The sequence below is a fragment of the Anguilla anguilla genome, chromosome 3 (assembly GCF_013347855.1).
Source record: "Anguilla anguilla isolate fAngAng1 chromosome 3, fAngAng1.pri, whole genome shotgun sequence".
NCBI lineage: Eukaryota > Metazoa > Chordata > Actinopteri > Anguilliformes > Anguillidae > Anguilla > Anguilla anguilla.
Window position 1 is genome coordinate 20,118,625 of NC_049203.1, and position 27,395 is coordinate 20,146,019.

Here is a 27,395-nt window from a genome sequence, read left to right on the forward strand (position 1 = left end):
TTAGAGTAGCATAACAGTACACTGGTGGGGTGGAACCGCACATACATTTACATCCTATTAATGGCATAATGCCATGCACTACATATACAAATAAATGGCGCAGAAAACACGGCAGTTACCGATTTTATAAACGTCTTAGCAGGCGGATTACAAAAGACATTCCTCCGCTTCAACACAGTTCTTACCACCTGAAATGACATGCAAATTAGTATGCACATAATATTCTGCCCGTGAATAAGTGGGTAATAAAAGCTCAAAACCGTCTTTTTGTATGAAAGCGCTAACGGTTCAACAATGCCACTTTCAGCGGTTTTACATTAAAAGGGCTGTGGTAGAATAATACTTTCCGCGAGGTCTTTGATCTCCCGTTCAAAAGGGGAGGAAACCGAAATTTCCAGATTACCGTTTCAAAGCAGCAGTGACTGAGAACTGACTTTTTTTAATTGAGCGAGTCAAGTGTCCTCGTTCATCACAAAGTATTGGCTTTGTATTAAGGCTAATCATTTCAGAAGTTCCCTCTGAAAGAAATACAACTAATTATTCGTATCCAAAAGTGTGTGGTAATCTCTCTAGTTTAGGGATTGGAGCACAGTAAATGTCCACATTACTCGTATTAATGAAAAATCGCACAAGCCTACCACTTTTCTGATCGTGGTACTATGGTTTTTTGTTTTTTTTTTTGCATTAAATTAGAAACTCATCGAGTGTTATAATGGAGTTTAAAGCTATTTTATTCAAGTATAAATTACCCACTGCTACACAAGTGAGGGCATTGTCTTGTCGATTAGAAAAAAATAAATAACTCGTTGCTTTTGGAAGTGTACTTTTAATTCACCCCCACTCCAGTGATCAAAACAGCTCCATTGTGACATAATGCCTGTAATGTAATGTAACATAATGTTGCATTTTAGCAAACACCCTTAGCCAAAGCAATTCACACAGCTTATATATTCTCATATGATCCGTTTATAGACCTGGATATTTACTGAAGTAACACAGGTTAGGTATCTAAGGGGACAACAACAGCTTCTTACCTGAAAATGCAACCTCTAGGTTACATGTCTTGTTCCCCAACCTGAATACTTAACTGCTGCCCCTCGTTTTATGGCTAATATAAATCCATGACCGCAGAGTTACCTGGCTGAATACAGTACCATTACCAAATCTCTCCAGACAGAAAGCAAAACTCTCCGATCTCTAAATATAGATCTCTAAATCTGACCATAGTCACACTTATTGTTGCATACTAAATCAAATATTGAATCACAGCATTTGGTAACACTATGCTTCATGTACACAAAGCTATATTTTAATCCAAAATTAATTTTAGATGCATGTCTGTGATTCTGGCACCTGGATATAAGGCCTAATTGAGGCCCTGTTATGGTGTTTAGGATCAGCACTCATACAGTGTTCTGCTCAAAGCAGCAAGACTTGGACTTTGAGGTGCTAAATTTCAGGCAATACAGCCCGAGAATGTCCTTGTGTGACTCAACTTTGTTAGAACCACTCACATAGTGCATGACTGGCAAATGAAATTTAGCACATCCCTATCCGGAGTCATTTTTAAACACCATTTACTCCACCCCCTTCCCCACACCTAAATAAAACTTTAAAAATTGCAAGGAAGGTAAAAGATTATGTACAGTAGATTGTTTTCCGATGAGCAAGAACTGTAATCAACCCTTTGGCCTAGAGGCAGAGAAAGTTACAAGGAAAATTTAGTAGGGACATTTCATTCCATGACCCCAATTTGCGGCTAATATTTATTTGACTTAAAAGATATCCGTTAATCCAGTGGTAACCAACCTTGTTCCTGGAAATCTTACATCCTGTAGCTTTTCATTTTAACCCTAATTTGGTACACCGGATTCTATTAATCAGAAGCTCAACAAGATCTGTAGCTGTTGAATAAGGTGTGCTGTTAGGGCTGGAGTGAAAACCTACAGGATGGTAGATCTCCAGGAACAGGGTTTGTTACAACTGCTTTAATCCAAAGAAGAAAATGAATGAACCCTTATTCTTTGAAAGCGATACAGTCATCGTTTGGCCAGAGAGTAATGTATCATTTCCAGAATTGCTCTGACCAGAGGCATTTTTAAATGTAACTGCACTGAACCATATCTGAAAACTATTACAAACTGAAAGAGCGGAGGCTGTTTGAGAGTTATCCATTTGTACTGGCTAAGTTAACAGCTTCATGTTTTTAAACGTACGACTGCTTGAAAATTACTTTCTGAAAAATATGAGTCATATGTGAATTCCACACTTCCTTTCAGTCAGCAGATGTAGAAAATGCATGCTCTCTCTAACAAAAGTCTGCCCTGATGTGGCATTTAATAGCACTGGTATACAGCAAACTATTACAAGCGGCCTCTTGAATGGAGTTCTGTGATGACAAGTCTGTGCAGAGCAATGTTCAGAAGAGTCCGCTATGGCAAGCTGTATACCAGTTGTATGCCAACTCTAGACACCATCTCTACTCAAAAGTCATAGTTTTGGGAATTTGTCATCTTTGAAGATTTTTACAAGTAGGGCAGTCTAAGAAACGAAAGGAAGATGCTTAGCAACAACAGAAGCAAGCAAACAAATAAACAAACAAGCACATGAATAAATAGCCATCTACCCTGTTAAATAGCAATCCTGAAAGGCTTTAGTTTTGGTCAAGTACAAATCAAGGGACTGCCTAACGGCAAGCTTCTTGGTGTTGTCTGCTGCACTAATATTCTTTTAAATAATCTTGGCACACCTCATTCTAATTATCAACTCGAGGAGATCTCTTGATTTCGAATCATACGTGCCTTAGGGCTGGACTGAAAACCTACGGGACGCTACCTGCCTTGGTACCGCCGGTTGGAAAGCCCTGAACAAAATAGCAACTGCATTCATAAAGTTGTAGTAATAAATGACGAATATTAGCATACCACGAACTGAAGCACTGGTTCATTAGGCCAACACACCATGCAATGTGCATTTTCCCTTTGTTTGCTTTGGGTGACATTGTGGACAGAATTCCACGCTACTTGCCAATATACGAATCATACTGAATTGTCCCGTTAGCTACACAGTAACGTTAAATCGGACAGCTCTGCGATTACTGGCGTATAATTATTGGCTAAATAAACGAACGTGTTCTACACACAATCCGCGAATAGCTTTTTTTTTTTTTTTTTCGGTTGATAGTTAGCTAACAGGTGATTAATTAGTCGATTTCGCGTCCAGAAGTAACAAGCTTGTTAACGGTTAGCTAAACTAGCTAGCCAGCTACCAAGTCAATCCACCATGTGCACATCGCGCACGCTTTAAAAACTACTAATTTAAGTATGTTATACTTCCTCCTGTCTAAATATAATACTGAAAAATAAAACACCAGAATAAATATCGCAAGTTCTATCCATCCTTCCCATTCTGATAAGACCACCATCGACTTTCTCACATGGTCAACAATTCAAGAACTCACCTCTTCCGGGAGCTGTGTCGTCACTGTCGCGAGGTGGACAAGACTTCGTACGTGATGACGACATCCTACTCATGCAGCTAGTGTGCTGTCCCGTTTTCCTTACCAGCGGGGAAGAGGGGGCGGCTCGGTATCGGCAAATAAATACCCTAATTTGTTAATACGAGGCGGTTTTGTAATATTTAAATTTACATAATATAAATTGTATCACCTTATGCACCAAATATGGCGTATGTTGGATGTAGCCTGGTTCCGTTTTTTCCTCACTGTTGGACAGTGGAGCTATGATAGCCTAATTGTTTTATTTGGGGTTCAGAGTTTCTGGTTTTCTTGCATTTTGAACAAAACCATTAAAAGTAACCCAGAAGTTTTTCAACTATATCGCCTTTAAGTCTAGTGTGGTCTGTCATTTTGTCGAGCAAACAGTTAAAGGATAAACACTCGAATCATGTAATAGGCTATTTGTCAACCGCGTGCAACGGTACTGGATCAAATTTAAATGAATAAAAGCATCAGGGTGAAGAAAAAGCTTAGCAGACCCTTCCCACACTACCTCTAACCCGCGTAGATTTTACACAGTATTGTTGTCTTTGTGTCGTTCCGCTGGTGGCCTGTAGTCCCGCCGCGCACCTGCCGCATTCATATGCAGAAGGTCAAGCAAGCCTCCGATTCGGCAGCTGATTATGGGGGTGGTGGCATTCGGCGACTGCCTCGTTGCTGTTTGTCATCTCATCTCTGTAGCATATATTTCCCAGTCCATAATCCCTGATAATAGCAATAGCCTACAATCAAATAAAGTTATAAAAGTACAATGTATGTAGTAGACCTGTAGTAGTTAGTAGACCTATTAGCTTTATCTTTGTTTAAGCCACAATTCTTCAGTAAGGCTGCAGAGTTTGTGAAAATATTGTTTAAACCAGCCTGGCCAAGACAGTATCAGCAGCTGATTGCAATTATTAGTGGTGAGCCAAAAATGCCATCTTCAAAGAGAGGACTGCAGTCTAATTAAAACCTTTATATAAAACAGGCAAGTTCTGACTAATTTGGGCCTGGATATTATCCCTTCAAATGGGCATACCGCAAAACATAAAAAGTGAATATTTATTTAATAAGGAGTGATTATTCTGCGCATCTTATGTTTTTTTTTTTTTTTTTAATGTGAAAGTAAAGGCTGCTGACATGTCCTTGTGGGGGAGGTTTCATGCTAATTTACTTAATAAAATCCTTCTGATCCTCGCTGCTGTTGAAAACTGGGGGAAATGTCTCATTCATTTATACATAAGCATTTCAAGACAATTAAGAAAATAATCAAGGTATATAATTTGTTCTATTTACTGGCATATGTATTTGGGCCTAAAAATGAGATTGCCCTCATTATAAGAAGTGCACACCTCCCCCCATGCTATAGAACAAGTCCCTCACTTGAACAATCAGCACAAATCTGAAAGTCCACCTTTACTTTTAGAGAGAAAAAAAGATGTCTCAGGAACACATAGAGAGAGGCACTTCTGGCGAGGTCAGGCTATCTTTTTTTCTCTTCTTTTTTTCAGTTTCTCCATTGGCACCCGAGTGAACCACCTGCTCCAGGGATCTTTCTGCTACCGCCAGACGGAACAGCTGGCCACTCTTCTGAGGCTCTGATTGGCTAATCCCTGCTGGTCACTTGTGCTCATTCTCCCTGCCTGTCAATGAACATTCTCTCAATTAGTGCCAGGATTGTGCCTCCAACACAGGGGCCGTCCTTCATGTGCCCGGAGAATAATGTGTGGAGCATATGGGGATATATAAATAATTTAATGGGGTCAAAAGTCTACCCTTTCCCTTGCTCCTCCATCATTCCCCACCAAACCCAACCCTCACTCAGCCTAACCCAGCAGCACTGACACTTTCTGCAGCGCAGACCTGTAACCATTTCAAAGTCTGTTTTAGCTGAATGCAGCCAGTCCTTTTAATTAAATACTTGGCCCAGTTTAGGCTGCAAATATTTCAAGGTTTTGTAAATGAGTGCCGCAGTAGAGACTAACCTCCATAGATTCACATCTGTGCAGCAGGTATTTTTTTCAATCCAAACAGCAACCACTGGGTTATTAAATCCATGCAGTGCGGAGAAGCAATGATTGCGCTGTTTTCGTTTCACAGGAAGACTGAATGAATGTGGCAAAGGCGGAAAGGTTTCCTTAAACTTATCAAAAATGGTATGAGGATGAAAACATTAAGTTATTTGTATGTGCATGGGTTGGGAGGCTAATGTTATTGGAAGTTGAGACAATGGAACAATATGCTGATAAATGCGATCATCAGTCAGAATAGGCTACTATGAGTCTTGAAATCGCAACATTTGGCCGGCAAAGTAGCCAAAAACAATCCGTGGAGCAGTGCGAAAATGAACAGGCCTATCACAATCTTTATAAACGTTTAACGTTTGATTACTTCAAATATTAAGTTTTTCTGAAAATGCAATTGAAAATGACTTCTATGCATTCCCCTTTTGCTTCACATGTCTAGTACCATCAACAAACAAATACATAAATAATGTTAATTTACACTGCCCCATGATTATTGTGAACCACAGGCACTGTGTTATTTGTTGACAGCATATCATTAACAGTTTTAATAAACAAAACTGTGTACTACTGTGAGCTTTTTCCCATCTGGAGGACCAAAATAAAACTTCATCCGCTTTTATAAGATATCGATCTTTTTTCATAATTGCTGGTTTTATTTTCTCCACCGGAAGAAGTATGACATTTAAATAATTACCGACAGTAATTAGTTTCATTACCAATGTGTCATTTGCTACTGTCTCTTGTGTGTGTTTCTACCTCTTCTCAGTATTTGTATCTCCACTGCGCTGTTTCCTCAATGTTATGTGTCTGGGTTGTCGTTTACCTGGGAGGCCATTGCCGAATATGGACATCTGTCTGATAATAGAGTAGCATCTTACATGGCGCGGATTGCATTCAATCTTACACCGTTTACGCAAGGGAACGAACACGTGACAACTTCACCACTTGTCCCGCTAATGACTTCGTGGGTTTATCCAGACTACTCCAATGATCTTGAGAGAAATCCCAGAAAACCTTCATCGCAATACAACACCCACGTGTACGCACAACGGATTGTGGCTTGCACCAATTGCACCAAAATTATATTATTGTTGGCATAGTTCTTCTGTGTCCGCCCACCTTTGCTATTGGTTAATTTTTTAAAAATTAAAAATTAGATAACATATTAATTTTACTGCAGAACACCATGTCTGTATGTAAATGTATTTTTAGAATAACAGACTTTTACATCGTTTAAAGTTTGGTTGTCAAAACGTGTTATTTCTATTTTTTTTTCTCAGCGTTTACCTTAAATACTTTAATGTCTGCATATCCTTCTATCAGCTAAAATTATCAGCGATTAGGTTAAGACTTCAAATGGCTTTAGGATGTAAAATAGAAACGTGCAAAGCTCGTGTTGCTTGGAATCTCGCAAGCCTTTTATCTCTGCCTTTTGATGGTGTTTAATCTGCACCTTCAGTATAACCATTTAATAGTTAATTATAAACCTCCAATAAACGCGCTTTTCTGTCTTAATTATGCAGTTTAATGAAAGTTTCTTTGCAACTAATACATTTCTTTATATGCTCCAATTTTATTCCTGTTTTTATACGTAATTTTATATCAAAATACTTGATTTTCTTAATTCAAACGTCTAGCAAATTCGGTACACGTGTACTGGACGCCTTTTTAATGTTCAAGTACGAGTTTATCCATAATGTTGTGTTGGATTTATGTTATTTGATAACATTTTAATAAATATTTCTTATCTGAAATGTGAAAATGAAAATACTTGTTGATTGTAGATGTTCAACAGCATGAGCAGCCAGAGAGATGTAATCCAAATAGAAAACGAGGCATGTTTCAATCATTAATCTGAAACAGGTTTGATGTAATGATTTATTTTGAATAAATTCCTTTTTACAATCAGTGTGTTTCTAATCAAGGTGTGCATTCTTATGTTGAAACTGCTAATAACTGTTATAGAATAAACTTTGAATATCTATTTATGTATCCACTCAGATTCAAGTAATTTATATTTTTAAATAAATCACCAAAAACACAATGTTAAATTTGGCTAATTTTATTCGAGCATGGTCATTTCCAAGAAAGAATTACAAATTAAAAATTCAATAATACTTTTACAAAGACATATCAGGAAACATTTTTTTTTTTCTTTCATGGCAACATACATTGTATTTTAACAGTCCCTCTTCATTTTTAGCTAAAAAATGAAGAAAGTGGAATTTTTTTCATTTTTTTTTCAGTTGAAAATACAGTGTTTTCACAATATTGTATCAAAAGATCCCAAATTTGGAATTTCCAGTAACTGGAAAATAAAAGAAACAGAACAATTAATATAACAAAATTGAAAATTTGCATTTCACAATTAATGTTTCAAAACACAATAAATGTTCTCTTTACGTAAAATCTGCTCCAATCGTCAACGCCATGTTCCTTTTTACTAAAATATATCTATATATTGAAGAACTATTATACTGTACACTACAGTATGAAATAAATAAAATTAGGAAATACAAAATGAGCCACATAAATAAAATGTTATTTAACCTACAAATAAAATGAATGCAATTTTTGCTGTTCCAAAATAAAATTTAAAAAAAAGAAAAAAAAGTTTGGTGTAATACTGACAAAAGTTAAAGAAAAAAATACAGAAAATTGCACAAACATGTAAACTAAGAAACTGCTGCCTATTTGTCTAATACTGACAAGGGTGCATCAAAGAACAAGGTGAACTATTTCGTAATACTGGAGCTGGTGTTCAGGTAACACACGTCACCTTCCATTACACTGTACAGGGATGGCACTTGCAGAAACACACAGATTAAAAGGTTTGCATATAAGGCTTTTTCTTATTGAAAAACCACCTTACAAAGGCTTTCTCCTTCATTGTACACACTGCTCTCCCCTCTGAGTCTTCATGCCATTTCACTCCTTCATTTCACAGCCATTTTAAGACTTCAATATCTTAAAATCACACTGGTATTATATAAGTTTAACTTCATTTATACAAATTCTGAGGCCTAGAACAGTGTGGTTAGTTGGCCTGAAAAAAGGGCAAACTAGACAACACATTAAGTTGTAGATAAGTAATAATACTGACAAACTGTAGTGCAAACACTACTGCATTTTTAAAAAAAGCTGTATAAATATACATAAGCAATACTTTTTTTTAAACTTTTGTAGTGATAATAGAAGCAGAGTGCAATTTGTACAAGTGGCTAGTTTGTGCTATAGATACGATGAAACACATGGTTTTAGAATGTTAGCACCACACATATTTTAGGCCTTAATACTGTACAATTTTTAAAATTAATTTCTTTCTTTTTTCCTTTTTTTTTTTCCTTCTGTTGCATATCGCAGCTTCTTAAAACACTCCCCGCCACTTCCACCCCTTCCCAAAACAACCCAACCTTCAATCAATATCTCTCTTGGCAGAATCTCCACCCCCCAAAACCCGGTCCGTCAATACAAGCTTCTCAGAAGCTTCAGGCACGTGCACGTACAGCTTAAACACAGCAGCGTGTTTTTGAAACCAAGCAGGTAACAAATACTACTGGAAAAAACTGAAATAACAACAACAGTAAGAAACAAAAACAAACAAACAAATAAACCAACAAACGAAAAGGAAAAGAAAGGTGGGAAGCTTTCGAACGCAGTAGTTAAATCACACGCCGTCCTCCACATTGTCCTCGTGGTCTGATTTGGTTTCTGTTTTCCCGTCCACCGAGCTATCGTCCATGGAGTGCTCGGCGTTGTCTTCCTCGTCCCTCAGCGTGTCCGGGTCCGTGTCCATGCTTTTGATTTCGCTCTCTTCTTCCTCAAACTCAAACTCCTCGTCCCGCCCGCCGCCCATCTTGGCGTACGTTCCGTCCACTTCCGTCTGACGCTCTCTGGCCCCGCCCTCGGTCCCGCCCCTCATAATGTCGCTCCGGTCCTCCAGGTCGGAGAAGCCCTGAGGATTGATGCCCTGTAAGAAGGCCCTGTTAATCAGTAGCTCCGTGGGCTCCAGATGGCCCTTCTCTCGCGCCTCCCTCTCCGCCGCCTCCCTCTCCTCCGCCTCCCTCTTGCAGTAGGAGTAGCGGTGGTTCATGTGCTGGGAGTAGGAGCCGGAGTGGGAGAAGCGTTTCCCGCACTTATCGCACTGATACGGCTTCTCCCCAGAGTGCAGTCTCGAATGCTCTATAAGGTGGTGCTTGTGTTTGAACGCCTTCTTGCATATCTGACACTGATGTGGCCGTTTACCTGGCGGGGGGGAAAGAAAAAGGGAAACAAACAGGAAAAAAGACATTAGAACTATCCGCTCCTTTATAATTCAATTGTAAAATTAAAATGAAAATGTCAGGAGGAAGAAAGAAGAAAACAAAGGACAAACACAATAGGGAAACGATAAAAAGAAAACAAAATAAAAATAAGCAGCATGCGACATCTCAAGTTACATTTTGTTTCCATTTGCATCGAGAAACAAAATTCAGATTTTTGCTTCTTCAACAGACTACACACAAAACCAAAGTGCACAGCTGGTATACTGTGTCCATACTTTCAACTTCCCTCTAGTCTTTATGTAAGGATGTATCAAGTCACCGACAAGTATTTTAAGCACAGGTGTGACACTGTAAGAATGTAACCCAAAAAAAGGTATTAAACAAAATAAAAACTAACAGAAAAGCTATGAGAGGAAAATAAAAATATACAATAAATGGAATCTGATAACTACTACAGCAACTTCAAAAGCTACTCGCTGATAGAAAAGCTCATTTTCATTCTGGGCTGTCTGAGCACCGTTCACAGCGGCTGAGATGCTTTGGATGCCGTGACATGCGAGGTGAAACCAGGGATGGGCCTCGTCGTTGGAGCATGAGCTCATTACATCATGCCTCTGAATTAACTTACTGAGTAAAAGTCCCCCCCTACGAGGGTGTTGGCCGTGGCTGCGAAGCATGCCCAAGCAGGAGCTACCCCTCACCACACCCCCCCCCCACACACACACACCCCCCCGCCCCCCTTCAGATTTACTACAGCTCAGCACATCCGGAAATACAGCAACCAGCCTGACACACATAACAGGCCAGTGTGTCTCTGCTGGCATTTCGAACAGCTTGTGATAGAACTCCCCCTGACACACACACACACTCGCACTCAATCGCACGCACATACACACACATCTGGCCAATCCCCGTCTGCAAATAGCCCTGGAATGCCCTCCACACCTTCTGTAGCTGCCATCCTCAAATGCTCAACCCCTCACCCCCCCTAAAAAAAAAAAAAAAAGTAAAAATACAGGAGACAGCAGATTCTTCCCTGGCCATCAGTCGGGCGCATAGTGAAGATGCAACTGAGAGATGATGCAACCCTATGAAACACATAGCTGCACATTTAAAAATAAAAAGGTGGGGACTATTGCGTTCCGATCCAAAATTCCAGTCGCTTGGCGTGTGGCGACAAACTTCACAGCCTCACCTCACCTCCACGGGAGTGGCGCATAACTGAATAACTGATCATCTATTATGGGGGAAAGATGGAGGCCTCTCTCCATACACACAGATCTTTATAAGGAAGATAAATCTTATCTTATTAAGGCTTATTAAGGGGTCAAAAAAACAGCACCTGAGGGAACAGGCTGAAAATGCACAGCGAAAGACTTTCTCCACCCTCCCACTGAATTACTACATACCAACCACATCTTTGTCTCTTCGGACATACATTCCTATAATTTCAAACCGTTAACCTTAACTGTATTTAAAAAAAGATAATAATAATAATAATAATAATAATAATAATAATAATAATAATACCACTACCAATAATAATGAAAAATATTTTCTACATAGATGAGATGGGAATACTGGATGGGCATGCTGTACATGCATAGATATTTGATGGTGAAAATTTGAGATACAACAGCAGAATATATGAATATCATCTCTGAATTCTTTCTCTGCTTCCTCTCAGAGCTGTAAGTGAAATGGGCTGCTCTGCTCTGGGTAAGAGAGTCAGTGTAGAATAAGTACGGGTATGTTCTGTGGCCAAACTGGACCTCCGGGTCTATTCACTGTATCACCTTATATTCCACTTTCACTCTTTTGCTGCTACCTGATTTAAAGCATATCAGATTATCCCTGTCACCAGGAAAGAAACATGTTAGAACTCCGGGTTTAAAAAGCACCTTGGAGACTTCTCTGAAAAGATACACAGCTAAATGCTAAAGATGATAATCACTCGGGATTTTAAAAATAGCTAAGTATTAAAAAATATTTGGTTAGATGTTTCAAAAATATTAATTTAGCCTTGAAAAAACTGCTTAACTTAGCGAGCCGCATCAATGCTTATTTTTTAAAAACCAATTTTATAAGTTGCAGTTAATTTCTCAAGGCAATAATATATATTTCAATAGTGCATGCTGATTTATGAATGGATACATTAATGAGTGATTATTTAATTTTCAGAGAAATACCCTCGGTGCCCTTTAAGGGAACAAACAACTGAAAAAGAATGTAAAGAAACAGCAAAAGAAGTCGGAAAAAGAATTCAAAATGAAAAAAGGGCCACGTAACACAAAACACAAAGAGAGAGAAAAAGCATGGGGTAAAATAAAGTGTCTGGAACAGTATATACCTGTGTGTTCATATTTGTGTCTTAGAAGGGAACTGCTCTTCTGGAAAGTTTTGTCGCACAAGTCACACGCGTACATACCACTTTCTGTCTTCTTAATCTTCTTCCGGGACAGACAGGACTCAGGGTCCGTCAGATCTTCCAAGCCTGATATATATTCTGCTGTTGCATCAAGCAGCTCCCCCTATAAGATAACCAGATCGTTTTTTGTTTGTTTTTTTTTTCAATACACACCTGCCACCTACGTTTAGGCACCTTATGTTAATTAGGGATGTGCTATTCCATTAATGAAACTACAGAAGACCACATTTTTCATTTACTTGCCAATTAGTATGCATTAAATAAAAGTAACCAATAAGATATCCTGTAGTTTATATTCAAATATTACAATACAGTGTTCATGAAATACAACTCTGGTCTCATTATGAAGCTCAAAAAAGCTTATTATTTGGGAAATATCTTTTTTAAAAGTGTGTGCTCTTCTGAATAGGAGTTGTGGTTTCCAAAGTATGATATGTTTTAAGAATAATTACATGCACAGAATAATGAAAAAACACAAGCAGATACACACACACACACACACACGTAATCACACATACGCACACATATATGTTCAGATTTTTTTTTTTTTTTTTTTTTTTTTTAAGTTTGCTAGGTTACCAGATAAAAAAAAAAAACATTTTATGTTCTCCAATTAAGAAATAAGTAGGCTATATGAAAACTCCAGCTCTCATTATGAATGAGGCCTTATTCAGAATATCATTAATATTTCCATATTCCATTTATTTGCATTCAAATTTGGTTGAATTTTATACCAGTGTTAATTATATGTTTATTGGTTCCTCTTACACACACACAAAAAAAAAAAAAGATTAACACAAGAGGCTAAGGTAAATTAACGGGTGGGGGAAACATTATATTACTGTAAGGTCACAATAATGAAAACAGGTCTTGGCCATGCATATTTCCACAGTCTTCTCATTTCCTTCAACTCGGAGTGATTAAATCAAGAGTTACACTAAATTGCCAAAATTGAAAAGCACCAATGCCCTCATTAGAAGCACTTGCCCCAGCCTCAGAATGATTCTGGTTTTAAGAACAGAACACTGTAATTCCACAATCAATTTGAGCCGAACGCCTGTAGCTGTATTTTTAAATCTAATTTAATAGCTTAGCATTGGAAACATTATTAATATTTTTTAATTTTTTAATTTTTAAAGAAATGGTTTCCACTATGTTAAACAGCCTTCAGCACTTAACAGTAATGAACACTGGTGCCTGTGCATTATTCATCTGCATATTGAAACTCACTTTGGCTGTTCCCTCTTTTTAAAAAAAGAAGAAGAAAGAAGCACGCCACAGAGATGTGGTGACGGTATGATCTTCGACTCTTTAGGCACAGACCCCTTACGCTGGTTAACAAACGACTGCTGTCACCCACTCGGTTTTCACTAATTGACACCTGAGAGAAACCAAACCAGACTGAAAATGACAGTGGGGGGGGGGGGGGGGGGGGGACCTCCCTTTCATTCTACAGAAGGAGAAAAAAGACTGGCTCACGAATTGATGTTGTCGAGCCCAACAGATCTGCCGGGAACCCATGTCTCATGTCATCATCACAGAACACTCAGATACCTCCTTCAAGTGTATCTCTTCACTCACTATACTACAGTTGAATGCTTACCTGTACATGATGCTTCATACTGTGAGTGTGTTATAATTACCAGCAGGTAACTGAACAACCAAAAAAAGAAACAAAACAGAGGCTTCAAGATTTCAATCCAAAAGCGTCTCATTTACCTGGAAACCTGGTTTCCGCTGGTACTTCCTTCTGTGCTGCATCTCAGCGAAAGTAGCGCCGGCCGCGTAAGTGTAGGCCATGTGTGGTAGGAAGCTCATCTGATCCAGCCCTGGGTACGGCCTCAGTCCCGGGATGCTGGCTTGGACCGGGGGCATGAAAGCGGCCGGAGCGAAGGCGCCCTGCGGCGGGAGAGACGTGTACAGAGGTTTCCCGCTGAAGGGGTTAATGCCGAACATGGGGCTAGTGCTTTTGTCCAGGTTGTGGCCATGACCGTTGCCGCCGCCGTTGACAGAGCCAGCGAACTCTTTCTTGAGATAGGCCAAGTTCAAAGGCTCCTCTCGAGAGGAGGGCACGCTGTTGTGGTCGACAGAGACGCTGTTGGGTTTGGGCCTGCTCTTCAAGGACGGGAGGTGCCGGTGCTCCCGGAGGTGTTTTGGCAATGACAGGTCCAGGGGCTCAGCCTGAAGGTCCTCCGAGGTGAAGCTGTTAGGAGTGTACGAGCTGCTGTGGGAGTTTTTCGAAGACGTGGAGGAAAGGTTCAAAGGGGACGGAGTGTTACTCCTGGAGTGGTCCAATTTATCACCTGCCACTTTGCTGATGGCCAGCTGGGTGGTTCTGGAGATCCTGAGGGGTGCATCGCAGTTGTTGACGTTGTTGTGGAGCTCCGCTATGGAAGGTGAAGTGATGCGGTCGGCTGGCTTGACCAAAGACACGGGTGACCTGGCCGCCATGGAGTCTTTACTAGGGGTGTAGTTGGCAGCAGCCAGGATCACCTCTGCGCTGCTCCGCTCCAATGGCGGGGTCCTGGCGGTGGTGTACTGGTAGACTTTCTGCTGCTCGAACCACTCTTTCACAAATTCCTGAGGGAGGCCGACTGCTATGGAAATCTTCAGTAGTTCCTCTGAATTGGGCTCCATGTTCATGGCGAAGTAAGCTTTGAGCACGGACATGTGGTCCCTGTAGGGGTGCAGGGGGCTTGCCGGCCCCTTTTCGGATAGCATGGAAGAGAGCAGAAAGGGGCGCTTCTCACCAATACCCCCCAGTTTATTGGGCACGGCGGGTTCGTTTGGCTGCAGAACTGCCTTGATCTCCTCATTCATGTTGCACAGGTACCTTTCGTGCTGGTGGAGGGGAATTGGACCTGGGAAGGTTTCTTTGCAATACTGGCAAGAAAAAGGCGTGAACATCATGCTGCTCTCGTGCCCCTTGTCCTCCATGCCGAAGTCTAGCGCGTGATTGGGCTTCTCCTTTTTAATGTTGCTTATCTGTCTCTTGGAGTCGGCGGTCAAGCTCTGGAGGCAGGCTTTGGCTTCGTTCACCTTCTCTAGCGTGTAGTCGATGATGCTTTTGGTGGTGCCATTGGGGCTGACCACTGGAAGTGCACCTGGAGGACCCCCAGAGGACATCAGCTCCTGCTTCTGTTCCTCCATTTGGGATCCGAGCTCTTTCATGTAGGCCTTGAGCTTGGAGATGTCCTCCGGCTTGCAGTCCATTTTCTGCCGGCACACGGTGTTGTCCACAATCTGAAGGACCTTCTGCACCTCACTCAGGTTGTTCCCCAGAGCTGGGTAGCCCAGCAGGGGTGAGTCCATACCCAACCTCAGGTGGGACATGGGGCTCTGGGCTGTACCATGGATGCCCAGTGGACTTCTGCTCCCCATCCCGTTGGCGTAAGGTCCCGACATCCCTCCAAACCCATGGGAGGCCATCATGAGCTTATAGTCGTTGAAGTCTAGCGGCTCGGTCTTGATGTCAAGGTGGCCGGCCTGGTCGAGGAGGCTTGGGGGCCGGCCGTTTTCCAGCTTGTGCCGGAGCTGGGTGATGGCGGAGTTAGTGGGGGAGGAGGAGGCTGAGGTGGGCGAGGACCCTGGTTTCACACCGCCGCGCATCCTTCCGTTTACCGCGATCAGGCCTATGCACTTCTTACTGCTGATGTGAGAGCTGTATGAGCCCGAGTGGGAGAAGCGCTTCTTGCAGTTTGGGCATTCGTATGGCTTTTCACCTGAGGAGGAACAGAAAACAAGAACTGTTTATTAATTTGATATTTGATGTAAGCAGATTCTTTGGGGTAGTTAGCAAAAATACACAGAATAATGAATACATGAGTAACTAACTCAAGTAAGAACTAAAGTAAAAAAAAAAAAAAAAAGTCAATCTTCTGTGACAATATTCCCCTAATTTAACTAAGTACAAGAGAGATTCTGGTACCGTGACAAAGAATCAGCAGAGTGACTCACTGATTGACAGTGGGTGGAATTTAAAAAGAAATGCTAATCCGATCGATTTTGTACACCCTACATTCAAATTGAGGTGATGAATATTCAAAAGGAGCACACCAGCCCTCTTGCTACCCACCGCTGTGAATCCGCAGGTGTTCCTTCAGATGGTGTTTGTACTTGAAGGCCTTGCCACATTCTGTGCATTTGAACTTGCGGTTGCCAGCCCCTTGGGTCAGCAGTTGGTGCTGCGGAAAGAAACAGTGTTTGTGTGAACTCTGTGCAAACATCTCACAGCAAATATCTACCATCGCCCCACTGTGAAAGAGCTGTTCAAATTGTGCAAATTGTTTTAGAACACCTTGTCTTTCGTCTTTGAACAAAAAATGGCAAGTGAGAAAGAACAGTGGTGAGTGGTGATGATAATACAGCCAATCGCACACCTTTTTCATTCTTCCTGGAGCAGAAGACCAGGGCATTTGACAAGTAGCAATAATAAAACCCAAAAAGAATGTCCCGCTCTTTAGGAACAACAAGCCGACCAACTTGAATTCACTTATCATAAGCCAGGTCTACGATAAATTTCACAAAATTTTAAAGGCACTCCCAGCTTTGGAAAGACAAATAGAACTAGGATGTAAGCAAGACAAGTAATGTATACACGATTCTTAAAAATTCCCTAACAAGTAGCAAGTTGAAAGCGTATTCAAATCTCTGAATGGTCGCTTTGATAAATCTGGACTACACCATGTAGACTGGGTCTAGATACACTCTTCAGAGGTACCTGTCCCCACATGTGCTATTCAAACAAGGCCCCGCAATCAAAACATTACGACGGCAATGGCAGAGGGGACGGCGACAAATAACAGTGGCAGCACAGCGAGCGAACGCCCTGCACTCCAGGCGTACGCGATTAATTCAGAGTGGGAGGTGAGCATGTTAAACGGTTAGGAAAACACAAAAGATCTCTCAGCGGCGTAGATGCCAGCCCCCCCACCCCACCCCCCCCCCCCCCCCATCCGAGGCTGACAACTGCTGGGGTGCGCTGGCTCAGCCCACATTCCTGGAGAGACAGATGGTGTTTCTCCAGACAGAGGGAGGGTTTGTTCAAACAGCAGCAGCCACCTTCAAAGATCAGGCGAAAGGGACCGGGGACGGGACCCCGTCGTTTGTGTGCTGTCGAGTTGCATAAACAACCAGCAACAGCTGCTTTACCCACCCCTCTGCCCCCGCTTTAGCCCCTCTCCCTCGACCTCCCCCCTACCCCCTTATTTGTCCCTCGCCCCTGCACCCCTGCAAGTACTGCTGGAAACCTTCATTCATGGTGCCACTAATGCGATAACATTTTCAATGCGACTAGCAAACCGGGAAAGCCGCTAGCATGCAAAAGGGTCCTTCTGTGAATGTGGGATTCACCCCTGCATTCAGAGAAGGGCTGTTATGTCACTTAAAGCAACGTGGCTTAATATCTGCGTCTGGCTGTCCCTGTAAATGATGGAATGTATCATGAAATCTTTACAATTTACCTACTGCCTTGCACTATGATGTCAGAAAGTGCTGTAGTCCCTCTGTAATGCATAGGAAATGAAAGCCAATGACTTCTAACTCGTAACTCATTAACTCACTCAGGTAATTTTCTTATCTTCATAAGTGTCTTCAAAGCTTTTATTGGCAGCTGCCCAGAAACATCAAAGCCCCTGCTTTTTTTTCATAAAAGATTTTCTTAAACATTTTCACTCCCATCTCATTTTGTCTGAATGCAGTGTGAAGCGGCTTGTTAGCAAGACGCTAGAACACAGCCAAAATAGATGTAAAATCCAATTCCATTCAGGAAGACATAAACCAGCAAAGGATACAAAGAGCACACTGTATTTATGGCTTGGTTAAGGGGTTTGAAGTCTGTATTTACATGTTAAGTGATTTAGATTGTTTTTAAACTGTGAGCAACAACTTGATTTGCAAACGTAATTTACAACAGAGAGAAGGGGAGATGAAGCACCGCATTCTACAAAACGTGTGAGGTACCGATGAAGTAGGCTATGTTTGACTTAATACAAATTGGTATCTACATTTGCAGAAGTGAGGAATAGCATTACTTTTTATCATTTACCTTCAAAGCTGTTATGATGTAAACCTTGTGATGTAAACCTTTTTTCACATGAATGCAAAAAAAAAAAAAAACTTTTAAAACTCTTTGGAATATGAGTTTGTAGACTGGATGAATAAGGATGAGCAGTTTCTGAGAAGCAAGCCTGATTTTAAGGAAGGCTAAATGGCAGTTAAAGGATTTAATTTTGATATAGGAAATTACCACGATCATTTAATCCTGAGACAGGCTCTACTTTCTCAGGGCTGCCATCAAACATCAATTTACACCTCAGTCAGATCAATCATTACAGGGATATGCGCACCTCCAGGGTTTGATGCTGGGGTGCACTGAGGCTCAGAATGAGAGGGTGTAGGAAAGAGAGAGGGTGTAGCATCTCACCTGCTCGCGGTCCGGCTTGTGCGTGGCCACGTGCCGCTCCAGCTGCGCGCGGTGGGCGAAGGAGAAGCTGCAGAGCGAGCAGGTGAAGTTCTCCTCGTTCTTCTCGTGGCGGTACTTGATGTGCTCCTTGAGGGACGTCAGGCGCTTGTAGCCCCGGTCGCAGTAGGGGCACGTGAGCAGCTGGGCGAACGCGTCGGGGGTTCCAGGCTGCAGGTCTGTGAAAGGGGGGTGGGGGGGATGGGGGGGGGGACCGTGTGTCAAATGATTAGCAGATCGACGGCAGCGAGCGGGCAAGCGGCCCGGGCTGGTTCGGGAGGCATCTCCGCGATCCGTGTTGCCGAGTGCCGTCATGTAGAGGCCTGGCACGAGTGCCTGTCTACAAACGCACACGCACACACACACACACACACGGGCACACACACACACACACACACACACACACTCACACGCACACACAAACACACACGCGTGCCCACGCTCGCAGGACAAGTCAGTACAAGTCTGAGTCAGCAGAACTCATTAGGTTGTGAGTGTACAAGCTATTTTCATAGCAGGGAAAGAGGCGGGGTTTATAATGGCACAAATAGACTGTGGGTTAATGGCAAGTGCATTCCCATTCTTAAGCAGGAAGATGGTAATATTCAACTCACTTGACTTCATGGTCAAAACAGTTTTTTCAAGGAGGGCATGTGATGGTTGTTAGCATAACCCCAGGAATCATTGTTATAAAAGCCTCGTCACTCTTAAATGCCTCCAGAGGGTTTCATTTCGCCTTTGCTTGGCTTCTCGAGCCACGTTAATCACACTTTCCCAAAGTATGTTTCGTAAATCCTATCCCATTCCACCCAATATCATCTCATTTCCTTTTGCTCTCTTCCTGGGTGAAAGACGGAGGAGGACTATCCGATTTCATTCCCGCACAGCTGTTGCTGCTCGAGTCCAAAGGTAAATTCAGAGGCATCCGGCGAATCCGCAAACCCAACAGCTGCCCCCCACCCTCCCCTCTCCCTCACGCACCCCCCCCCCCCCCCCAAATTCTTACCATTCTCTTCCTGGCCGTTGGCCTCGGGCGTGCCCAGCCGAGAGCCCAGCTCCTCAGGGGCTTCTGGGTAAATGATGGCGGTGTCGCTGCGTTGCAGGTACTCCTCGATGCTGACGGCGTGGTTCTCCCTCTCCTCCAGCTTCCGCTTGCTGAAGAACTCCTCCAGCTCTGAAGCGCAATCAACATTCTTGACTGAAAACATGGAGAGAGGAAAGAGAGAGAGGGAGTAGGAGCATGTAAGAAAGAGGGAGGGTGTAAGAGAGAGAGAGAGAGAGAGAGAGAGAGGATAAAATATGGCTGTTTCCCAACACCATAAGATGGTGGCATAACAAACACAGAAAACAGGTTGCTCTAAACGTGAGAAAGCATGCTGAGAAAACCATTATGGTAGTAGTTTGGGAAGTATACATCTGAGTTAATGTGTTGCCTTGTCACATAATGGCCGCTAAACCGAGAAATACGATTTCATTTTGGCAGAACACCGTCAGAAATGGTGGAAAAAGCTTTTAAAGATAAACATTTTTACAATAAAAATATTATCAGTTACACTAAAAAAGTGGTGCGGAATCAGCTTTGCCTGGGTAGCCGATATTGTCCCTTATTTCCCTTGTCATAGGTTAAACGAACTGGAATTTGATGACGAAGCCACTTAAATTCTGAATCTTTAGGTTCAGCCTGGCAGCCAAGCACTTAATCAAGCCAAGCTATTCTACTAAAAAAAAAACCTGTGTTCTATCTATCCATCTAACTTCCTTCTCTATTTGCTTAAAGAATATTTAAATTAAGAAATGGAGCTTGACATAGAACGCGTGCTGCACAAATGCTCTGCGCTACCGAATGTGAAATCTACAGGAAGAACAAAAATTCTTTTTTTTTTTTAACTGCGGAAAACACCCATTGTGTGCCTCAGAATGTACTGTACAGTTGCTTTTCTCCACGGAACCCGAAGGTGCAAAAGGGAGATAGCTACTCCGCGCCCGAAACAACGCTAATAAAAACCCACAACCGTCAGCCAGGAAATTACGGGCCCTCATTGGCACATGCAGATTACGGTCCCCAAAACTCCCCCTCCTGCCAAACTTTGCTTCTGCTTTCATCATACTGTAATGTCGCCGCCATGGATATTTCCCCCCGCCTCCCGTGCGTCGGGCTGCCATTCTTTCATTCAATTAATCGAAATATTACGAGCTGCATTCTATGCGATTTTGACTTATATTTACAAGCTACCTTTTAATTTGATTGTTTCCTCACAGAGGAGCAAAGGTAAACTAGAGGATTTGCGTTTCTGTACGGTTGTTAACATTTTATGTTCCAATTTGTTAAAGGTCAAACCGGTGGATTGTGTCACCGGCAAAAAAAAAAAAAAAAAGGCTCGAAAATGTCAGTCTGTCAGTGGATCTTCAACGCTGTACGGCGCACTAGCAAACCAGAGCTGGGCCACTTCCTTCATTCTCATTAAAAGGAACTGAACTTAAAATCTTTGCGCTCTTGCACAGAGCAGTTTTCAGGCCCATGCAGACGGAGACACAGAGTGCTTGTGATTCAGAGCAAAAACTTCAATAATGCGCTGTAGTAAAATGTGATGGCACATGAACAAAACAGGTCAAATTTAGCACAAAATGAAACTTTAGGGAAATTACCTTGATGAAACCGCACCTGGGCGTCGCGGCAAAGCTGTGCTAACGATCCGTTTCCAAAACAAAACCCCCTCAGAAACAGAACAAGAACCCTGCTTCCTTTCCCAGGGTTTTCAGATCCTGGACGGAGCGCTAACTGATATTTATTTCTATGGAAACCAAACAGTCTCCAAAAAAAGATGTGGCAATTTTGAGGGGCGAGGGATCAAGCAGTCACAGAGGAGAGACGGGTATGCCAGTGACTTCAGAGGCGCCACAACCAATCAGCGGCCCCAGTGATGACATCATTGCACAGGGAAGTATCCTCAAAAGGGCTGGTAGGTGGGTATTAGCTGAGTTCGCTTAATTAAAGATGGCAGGTATGACTTTGTTCCTCCGTTTCAAACAGGACCACGACTAAAAATAAGTGTACACATACACACAGGAACACAAATACACACACACAAACACAAACATGAATGCATACACACAGTAACACACTTTGGAGTTGGCTTACCTGTACCATTTCCAATTGACTCAAGAGTGGCTTCAGACCCCATGGTGTCATACCCATCTTTCATTTCATCTGAGGACAAAAACAGAAAGTACAGAGGGAGGGAGGGAGAGAGAGGGAGAGGGAGAGAGACAGAGAGAAGGGGGGTTGGTCAGTGCCGGAGTGTACCAAGCAAACTGGCTTTACAATGAGGCCTTGAGAGAAGATGGGGGAAATGAAGGGACTGGTTGGCCCCAGCTTGGCCTGCTTTTGTTTGCCGTCCTTAATGAATGCTATCGTCTACACCAGAAAGAGACTTATTTGCCTTAAACAGCAGAGAAAAAGCGCTGAGAAAGGCTCTGTCTCTCACTCCTGGGAGCAGGCCTCCCCGAATGGACAAATTAATTCAACACAGCCTGTCCACCTGAGCAATCAAAGCTGAGAGACGGCACAAAGGGGCCTGGCTTTTCCCCCTCTGACACAATGCAGCAATCTGGGACTGACAGGGGAGGGTGCGCACACACACTCACACAGACCCCAATACAAATACACCCAAACGCACGCACGCACACACACAGACACACACACACACAGCTATACACAAACACCCACACGCACACACACAAGCACAGCTATACACAAACACCCACACGCACACACACGCGTACAGCTATACACATACACACACACACACACACACACGCACACACAGCTATACACATACACCCACATGCACGCACACACACGCACACACACGCACACACAAACCTATACACCTATTTCTACATGCTCATACTGTACACTTGAACACACACACAGACACACACAGTGGGGGGAGGGGGGGGGCGGCAATCACGTGACTCAAATTCACAACGCCGGGCTTTATCTCTCGAGCGCCGCGCTGTTTGTTGTCAGTCACAGCCACGCGCGCGGCGGGGGGGACGCCGCGGCCCTTTCCATCCCCGCGCCCGGCGTAGGTAAGACCCCGAGAGAGACGAGAGCCTCCCGACAGGCCCGCCTCGTAAAACACGGAGACACAACAGCCTGTGACAACCGGGGGAATTCTCCGGGCGCGGCTAACAAGAGGGCACTGTCGGCGGTGCGCGCAGACAATTCACTTAAGGGGGCTCCCCCCCCACCCCGCCTCCGCTGCTCCTTCCGCCCGGCTTTGGAAATTAAATAAAGGTATTTCCGCGAAGGCTGCGGCTCGCCGTAAATTTGGCCGTCCTGGCTCTCTCTTGGCCCTCATGTGATTCCCGCTCGGCAGTCACAAGTGTAACGAGCTGTCCCCCCACACCCCCCACCCACCACCCCACCACCCCTGTGTGCGCGGGGAGGAAGAGAATGACCGCGTGCGGCCCTGTCTTTCTTCCTCCTTGTTTGAGTAACACCACCAGGCTTCCTTCCGTCTCACCACCAGTTGCAAGAGAAGGAACTACTCGGGTTTTTGTTCTTTTGAATCTGCACGGCGGATAAAATGGGTCACAAGCCAATCCTTTTAACTTGAACAAATATTACACATTTCCAAAGCATAAATTTGTACAAAATCATCAAACTTTACAAACTATGCCCTCCAAAGCAACGTAACTGATGAGATTTGACTGAAAGCAAACTTAACATTGTGATACTCAAATGCACTTTGGTCCTGTCGATGAATAAAGTTTCAATTTATGCAAAGAAAAACTGAAAGACTTTGTCTGAGGTTTCTGTTCTTGTTGTTTTCACGGTTCCTTGGAAACATTTTAATTATTCTGCGAGGGCTCGGTTTCCCTCTGCACCGAGCTGATAAAAGGGCAGGCCCTGTGGCAGAGGTGGAGCGAAAAGCACAACGCGTTCCCCCCGACGCCGAGCTGCGCGGGAAGAGGCAGCTCGGCAGCCATTTTGCATTCGATCATGCGGAGGCTTTCGAGCGCCGGCCGTCTCTCGGCGATGACATCAGCCCCGGGCCGCGCTCTAAGGAAACGGCCCGTTAGCAACGCCGCACAAGTCACACTGGTGGAATGCAGGCAGTCACACGTCACCCGCGCGCTGTAAATATCGCTCCGTTTTCTCCCCAACACCGGTACGCGCAGCACACACACACACAGACTGCCGTCGCTCTGCTTTTCTGCTTGCTAATGGATCTTTCGCTTCTTTTCCTAGAAAACAGAATGACCGTAAAAACGGTACCAGCGAGTTTCTGTTTCCGTTCCGTTCGGCGGACCGCAACGTCCTCTCGCTCTTCCCTTTTAAAATATTTTTTTTATTTATTTACTTTAAACTCGAAAGGACGCTTCTGCTTTTCCTTGGTAAAGGGACTGGTGAGAATCCGTCCACTAGGCGGTGGACTAAGCCCGATATCTCTCTTCACTTTTTGGGGCCCGAGTAAAAGTTTAGGTCATTTTTTTTTTTTTTAAAGCTCTTTGTCCGGCGCGCTGGCTCCCATGGGTCTGAGGAACGTTGTTTTCCTAGCGAAAGCCTGGTGAGATCCGAATGTCGGCTCTCCCTGTCTGTACCTGATAAATCAGACTGGTATATAAAGGAGGCCCCCGCCCACCAAAGGGAAATATTCCCCTTTCTGCTTTGGCTCGGTAGGAGTCCAGAATACCTTTCGTCTGCTTCGCCGCTGCCTGTTTACTTAACGTCATCCATCCAGTTTGTTTTGAAAGCGTTCCTATTTTTCATACCCCATTACCTCTGGAGCAGAGGGCAGTAAAAACAAGCGGTCCCTCCCGATTTCTTACTCCTTCAGGAATATTCGAATGGGAAAAAAAGGAAAGGAAAACAGCGCCGCGGCTAAGGAAGAACACAGGTGACCGGTATAAAAATTCCTCGTTTTTTTTTTTTTTTTAACAACGTAGCGGGGCGCCCAGCGCCGGTGCGCTCCGCCCCGCGGCGGGGGAGAAGTGAACGCAGGGACGGTTCCTGACATAAAACCCCGAATCCAGCGCTGGAGAAAAGCACACGCTTATCTCAGGCCAAAGCTATGTGCTGGAGGCATCGGTGTAGACAGGGAGGCACCATGTTGAAAAAATAAATAAAAAGCGGCTACAAGCTTCACGGTTCCGTTCTCAACGTCGTCAATCAGGCCGCGCTGCGAGCGGTCAGAACTGCGCTGGATGCCTCAGCACCTGAGGAATACGTTGGTCCTCACTTTGTGTGTGTGTGTGTATGTGTGTGTTTTATAGGCTATTACAGTATCAATACTCAACATGCTCAACACTTCTCCAATGTCAAACATGCCCGAATTTCCAAATTGTTGTTTTTATGATTTTAATTATGAGCAAACATGGCAGATGTGTCCAGCACTGGCTATGTTCGAAGGACCTCCATGACGATGACGATAATCCAAATCAAACTCTCCACTAAATGTACTTTCTTTCTTCATATTAAAATGGTATACCATTTCCCCTTTCAGCATAGCGCCTAGCTAGTTCATTAGTAGAAATGAATTGGCTGGTTTAAATGGGGGGGGGGGGGGGGGGTTCACAGGAACTCACCCGCCACATTCTGTTTCTGTCACAGGACTCCGAGAATCATCGAATCGTATTATACATGCAAATGGCCATCATAAAAATAAAAATTTCATTTAAGATTGTTAATGACTCTTGCAGCTGCTTGGCCTGTTTTAATGATTATCCTCTGCCCCTAATTAAAAGTATTTATCTTTCAAGCACCCACGACTGCCTTAGTGAGCTTCCTTTCCTCCTGCTGCATGTAGCACAGGTTTTTTTTTTTTTAATCCTGGGGTGTGGGGAGGGGGGGCAGCAACATACAAAACAGAGGCCAATAACACCTGCCCATTACCATCAGCAATAAATCATTATTGAAGAGATGTGGGAAGTCAGTCATGCTTGGATGAAGTAGAAACCTCTTGTACCTCTCAACAATGTGCACTTGGAGTACCGCTATTTTTTTACGCAGTTCCCCAGAATTTCATTTGAAATGAGTTACACATTTTCCAATTGGCCATTTCCTGATTGAAATCACCAGGAAGCATTGAAATGCTTGTCTTTCTGAGGCTGGCCAGCATATGTAGGGTGTGTGCGTGTGTGACTGTGTGTGTGTGGGTGAGAGAGAGAGAGAGAGAGAGAGAGAGAGAGAGAGTGAGAGAATGCAATAGACCACTGATAGCCTTTTAATGGCCCATCCTTACCTGTCACATCACCATACGTCTCCACACAGACCCTGGTCTACTTTATTAGATTCGTGCAGATCTCTCTGAAAAATGAAATCCATCCAGAGCTCTAATCTGTGAACGATACCGGGGAGGGGGGCGGGGCCAAGGCGGCAAGCGGCTGCCACTCACCGTTGCCGTCCAGCGACGCACGCAGCGCGTCGCCGTTGTGCCAGAGGTGGTCCGCTCGGCCGTCCCTCAGGTCCTCCTCGTCGTCCTCCTCCTTCATCACGGGCGCCTGGCCCGCCCGCGGCGACGCCTCCAGGTTGGGCACGCTCGCCGGGCTGCCCTCCGCCCCCCTCTCGCCGTTGAGCAGGCACTGCTCTTCCTCCGAGACCAGCGGCCTGTCGTCCTCGTCGGTCTCCGAACCCGCGTCCACCACATTCTCGTAATTCAGCACTGCCAGAGAGAAAAAAAAAACCACCATCAGCATCCCAGAAGCCATCGCGTTACCGTCTTTTCTTGCTCCCCCCTTCCCACTGCCATTTCAGACCCCACTGTATGCTTGACCCAAAACCCAACTGGGATCTGTAGTTTCGCCATCGCGGCGATGCTGGGTCCGCTACAATGCAGACGCACAGAAATAGCCTCTAATTGTCAGCTGCAGTAAATTGTCTCAGATGCCGACAAGCTGCACCTTTCAGGGAATCTGGATCAAGAGCAGGCTTCCGATGTCTAGCATGCCCTGCAGTTTTGATATTTGCTCACAGTGCTTTGCGCATAACTCACATGACTAAAAAAAGCCTCGCCACATATAGCCATTAATTAACATTATAGGACATTAAGTGAATTCCAAAGGGCACTACTCAACTTTTCCAGACAATCAGGCACCTATCGCTGGTAGAGGTGAAGAGTTACGCCATAACTACCGTGTCTTTAGACCTACAGAGCACACCCGCCTTCAAAGATTTTAAGGGACGATGACCGAGAAACAAGAAAATCTGAGACACCCACACCCCGTTTATTTCAATTTCTCCCACATCCACCGCATGTTTACCGCCGCTTTCCGAGACCGTGCCCCTCAAGCGCTTCGGAAAAGCTGCGGAAATCAAAGTATCGCGCCACGGAGGCCAACGCGAAATGGGGTCATGACCAACTCGGGTCGCAACCGGACCGGTTCGCTGGCGCACGGCAGCTCTTCTTAAAACGGGAGGCCCCCGTAAATGAGCCCGTGAGCGCGGGGCGAAGGCGGCTGTTTGTGAATTAGCCAGAGTCCCTCCCCCGGACTCTCCAGCCTCCAGGGCCGGGACGTAAATTGTCCGCTCTAAGCGAGCCGCCGGAGAGATTAAAGCAATAAACACGGGGACGCTCGCTCGGCCGCGGGGACGCGGCGCGGCGCACGGGCGTGCCGCGCCGCCGAGCGCGCTAGCGCCGCACTTAAGAGACACGTACGTGAAGAGAGAGAGCAGGGGGAGAGAGAGAGAGACAGAGAGAGAGAGAGAGAGAGA

General features: G+C 44.0%; 2 protein-coding genes across 8 annotated transcripts in view; both read right to left on the reverse strand.

The window, feature by feature from the left end:
- gtdc1 (glycosyltransferase-like domain containing 1) overlaps positions 1-3,559 on the reverse strand; it is a 59,782-nt gene extending 56,223 nt beyond the window's left edge. Inside the window, exon 1 of one of the 2 annotated variants that reach the window (XR_004764617.1) lies at positions 3,461-3,559. The gene's annotated coding sequence lies outside the window, so the exon portion shown is untranslated. The remainder of the gene's footprint in view (positions 1-3,460) is intronic. The other variant, XM_035411718.1, reaches the window with a different exon arrangement.
- Positions 3,560-7,569: 4,010 nt separating this feature from the next.
- The window catches only part of LOC118222298 (zinc finger E-box-binding homeobox 2-like), a 75,697-nt gene continuing 55,871 nt past the window's right edge, over positions 7,570-27,395 (reverse strand). For 2 of the 6 annotated variants that reach the window (XM_035407771.1, XM_035407769.1), the window contains 8 exons: positions 26,080-26,349; positions 21,816-21,884; positions 19,683-19,874; positions 18,641-18,855; positions 16,292-16,400; positions 13,936-15,938; positions 12,139-12,319; positions 7,570-9,768 (listed from right to left, as the gene is read on the reverse strand). In XM_035407771.1, the coding sequence (XP_035263662.1) occupies positions 9,191-9,768; positions 12,139-12,319; positions 13,936-15,938; positions 16,292-16,400; positions 18,641-18,855; positions 19,683-19,874; positions 21,816-21,884; positions 26,080-26,349 (3,617 nt within the window). In that variant the 3' untranslated portion in view covers positions 7,570-9,190. The remainder of the gene's footprint in view (positions 9,769-12,138; positions 12,320-13,935; positions 15,939-16,291; positions 16,401-18,640; positions 18,856-19,682; positions 19,875-21,815; positions 21,885-26,079; positions 26,350-27,395) is intronic. The other 4 variants (XM_035407770.1, XM_035407774.1, XM_035407773.1 and 1 more) reach the window with 3 other exon arrangements.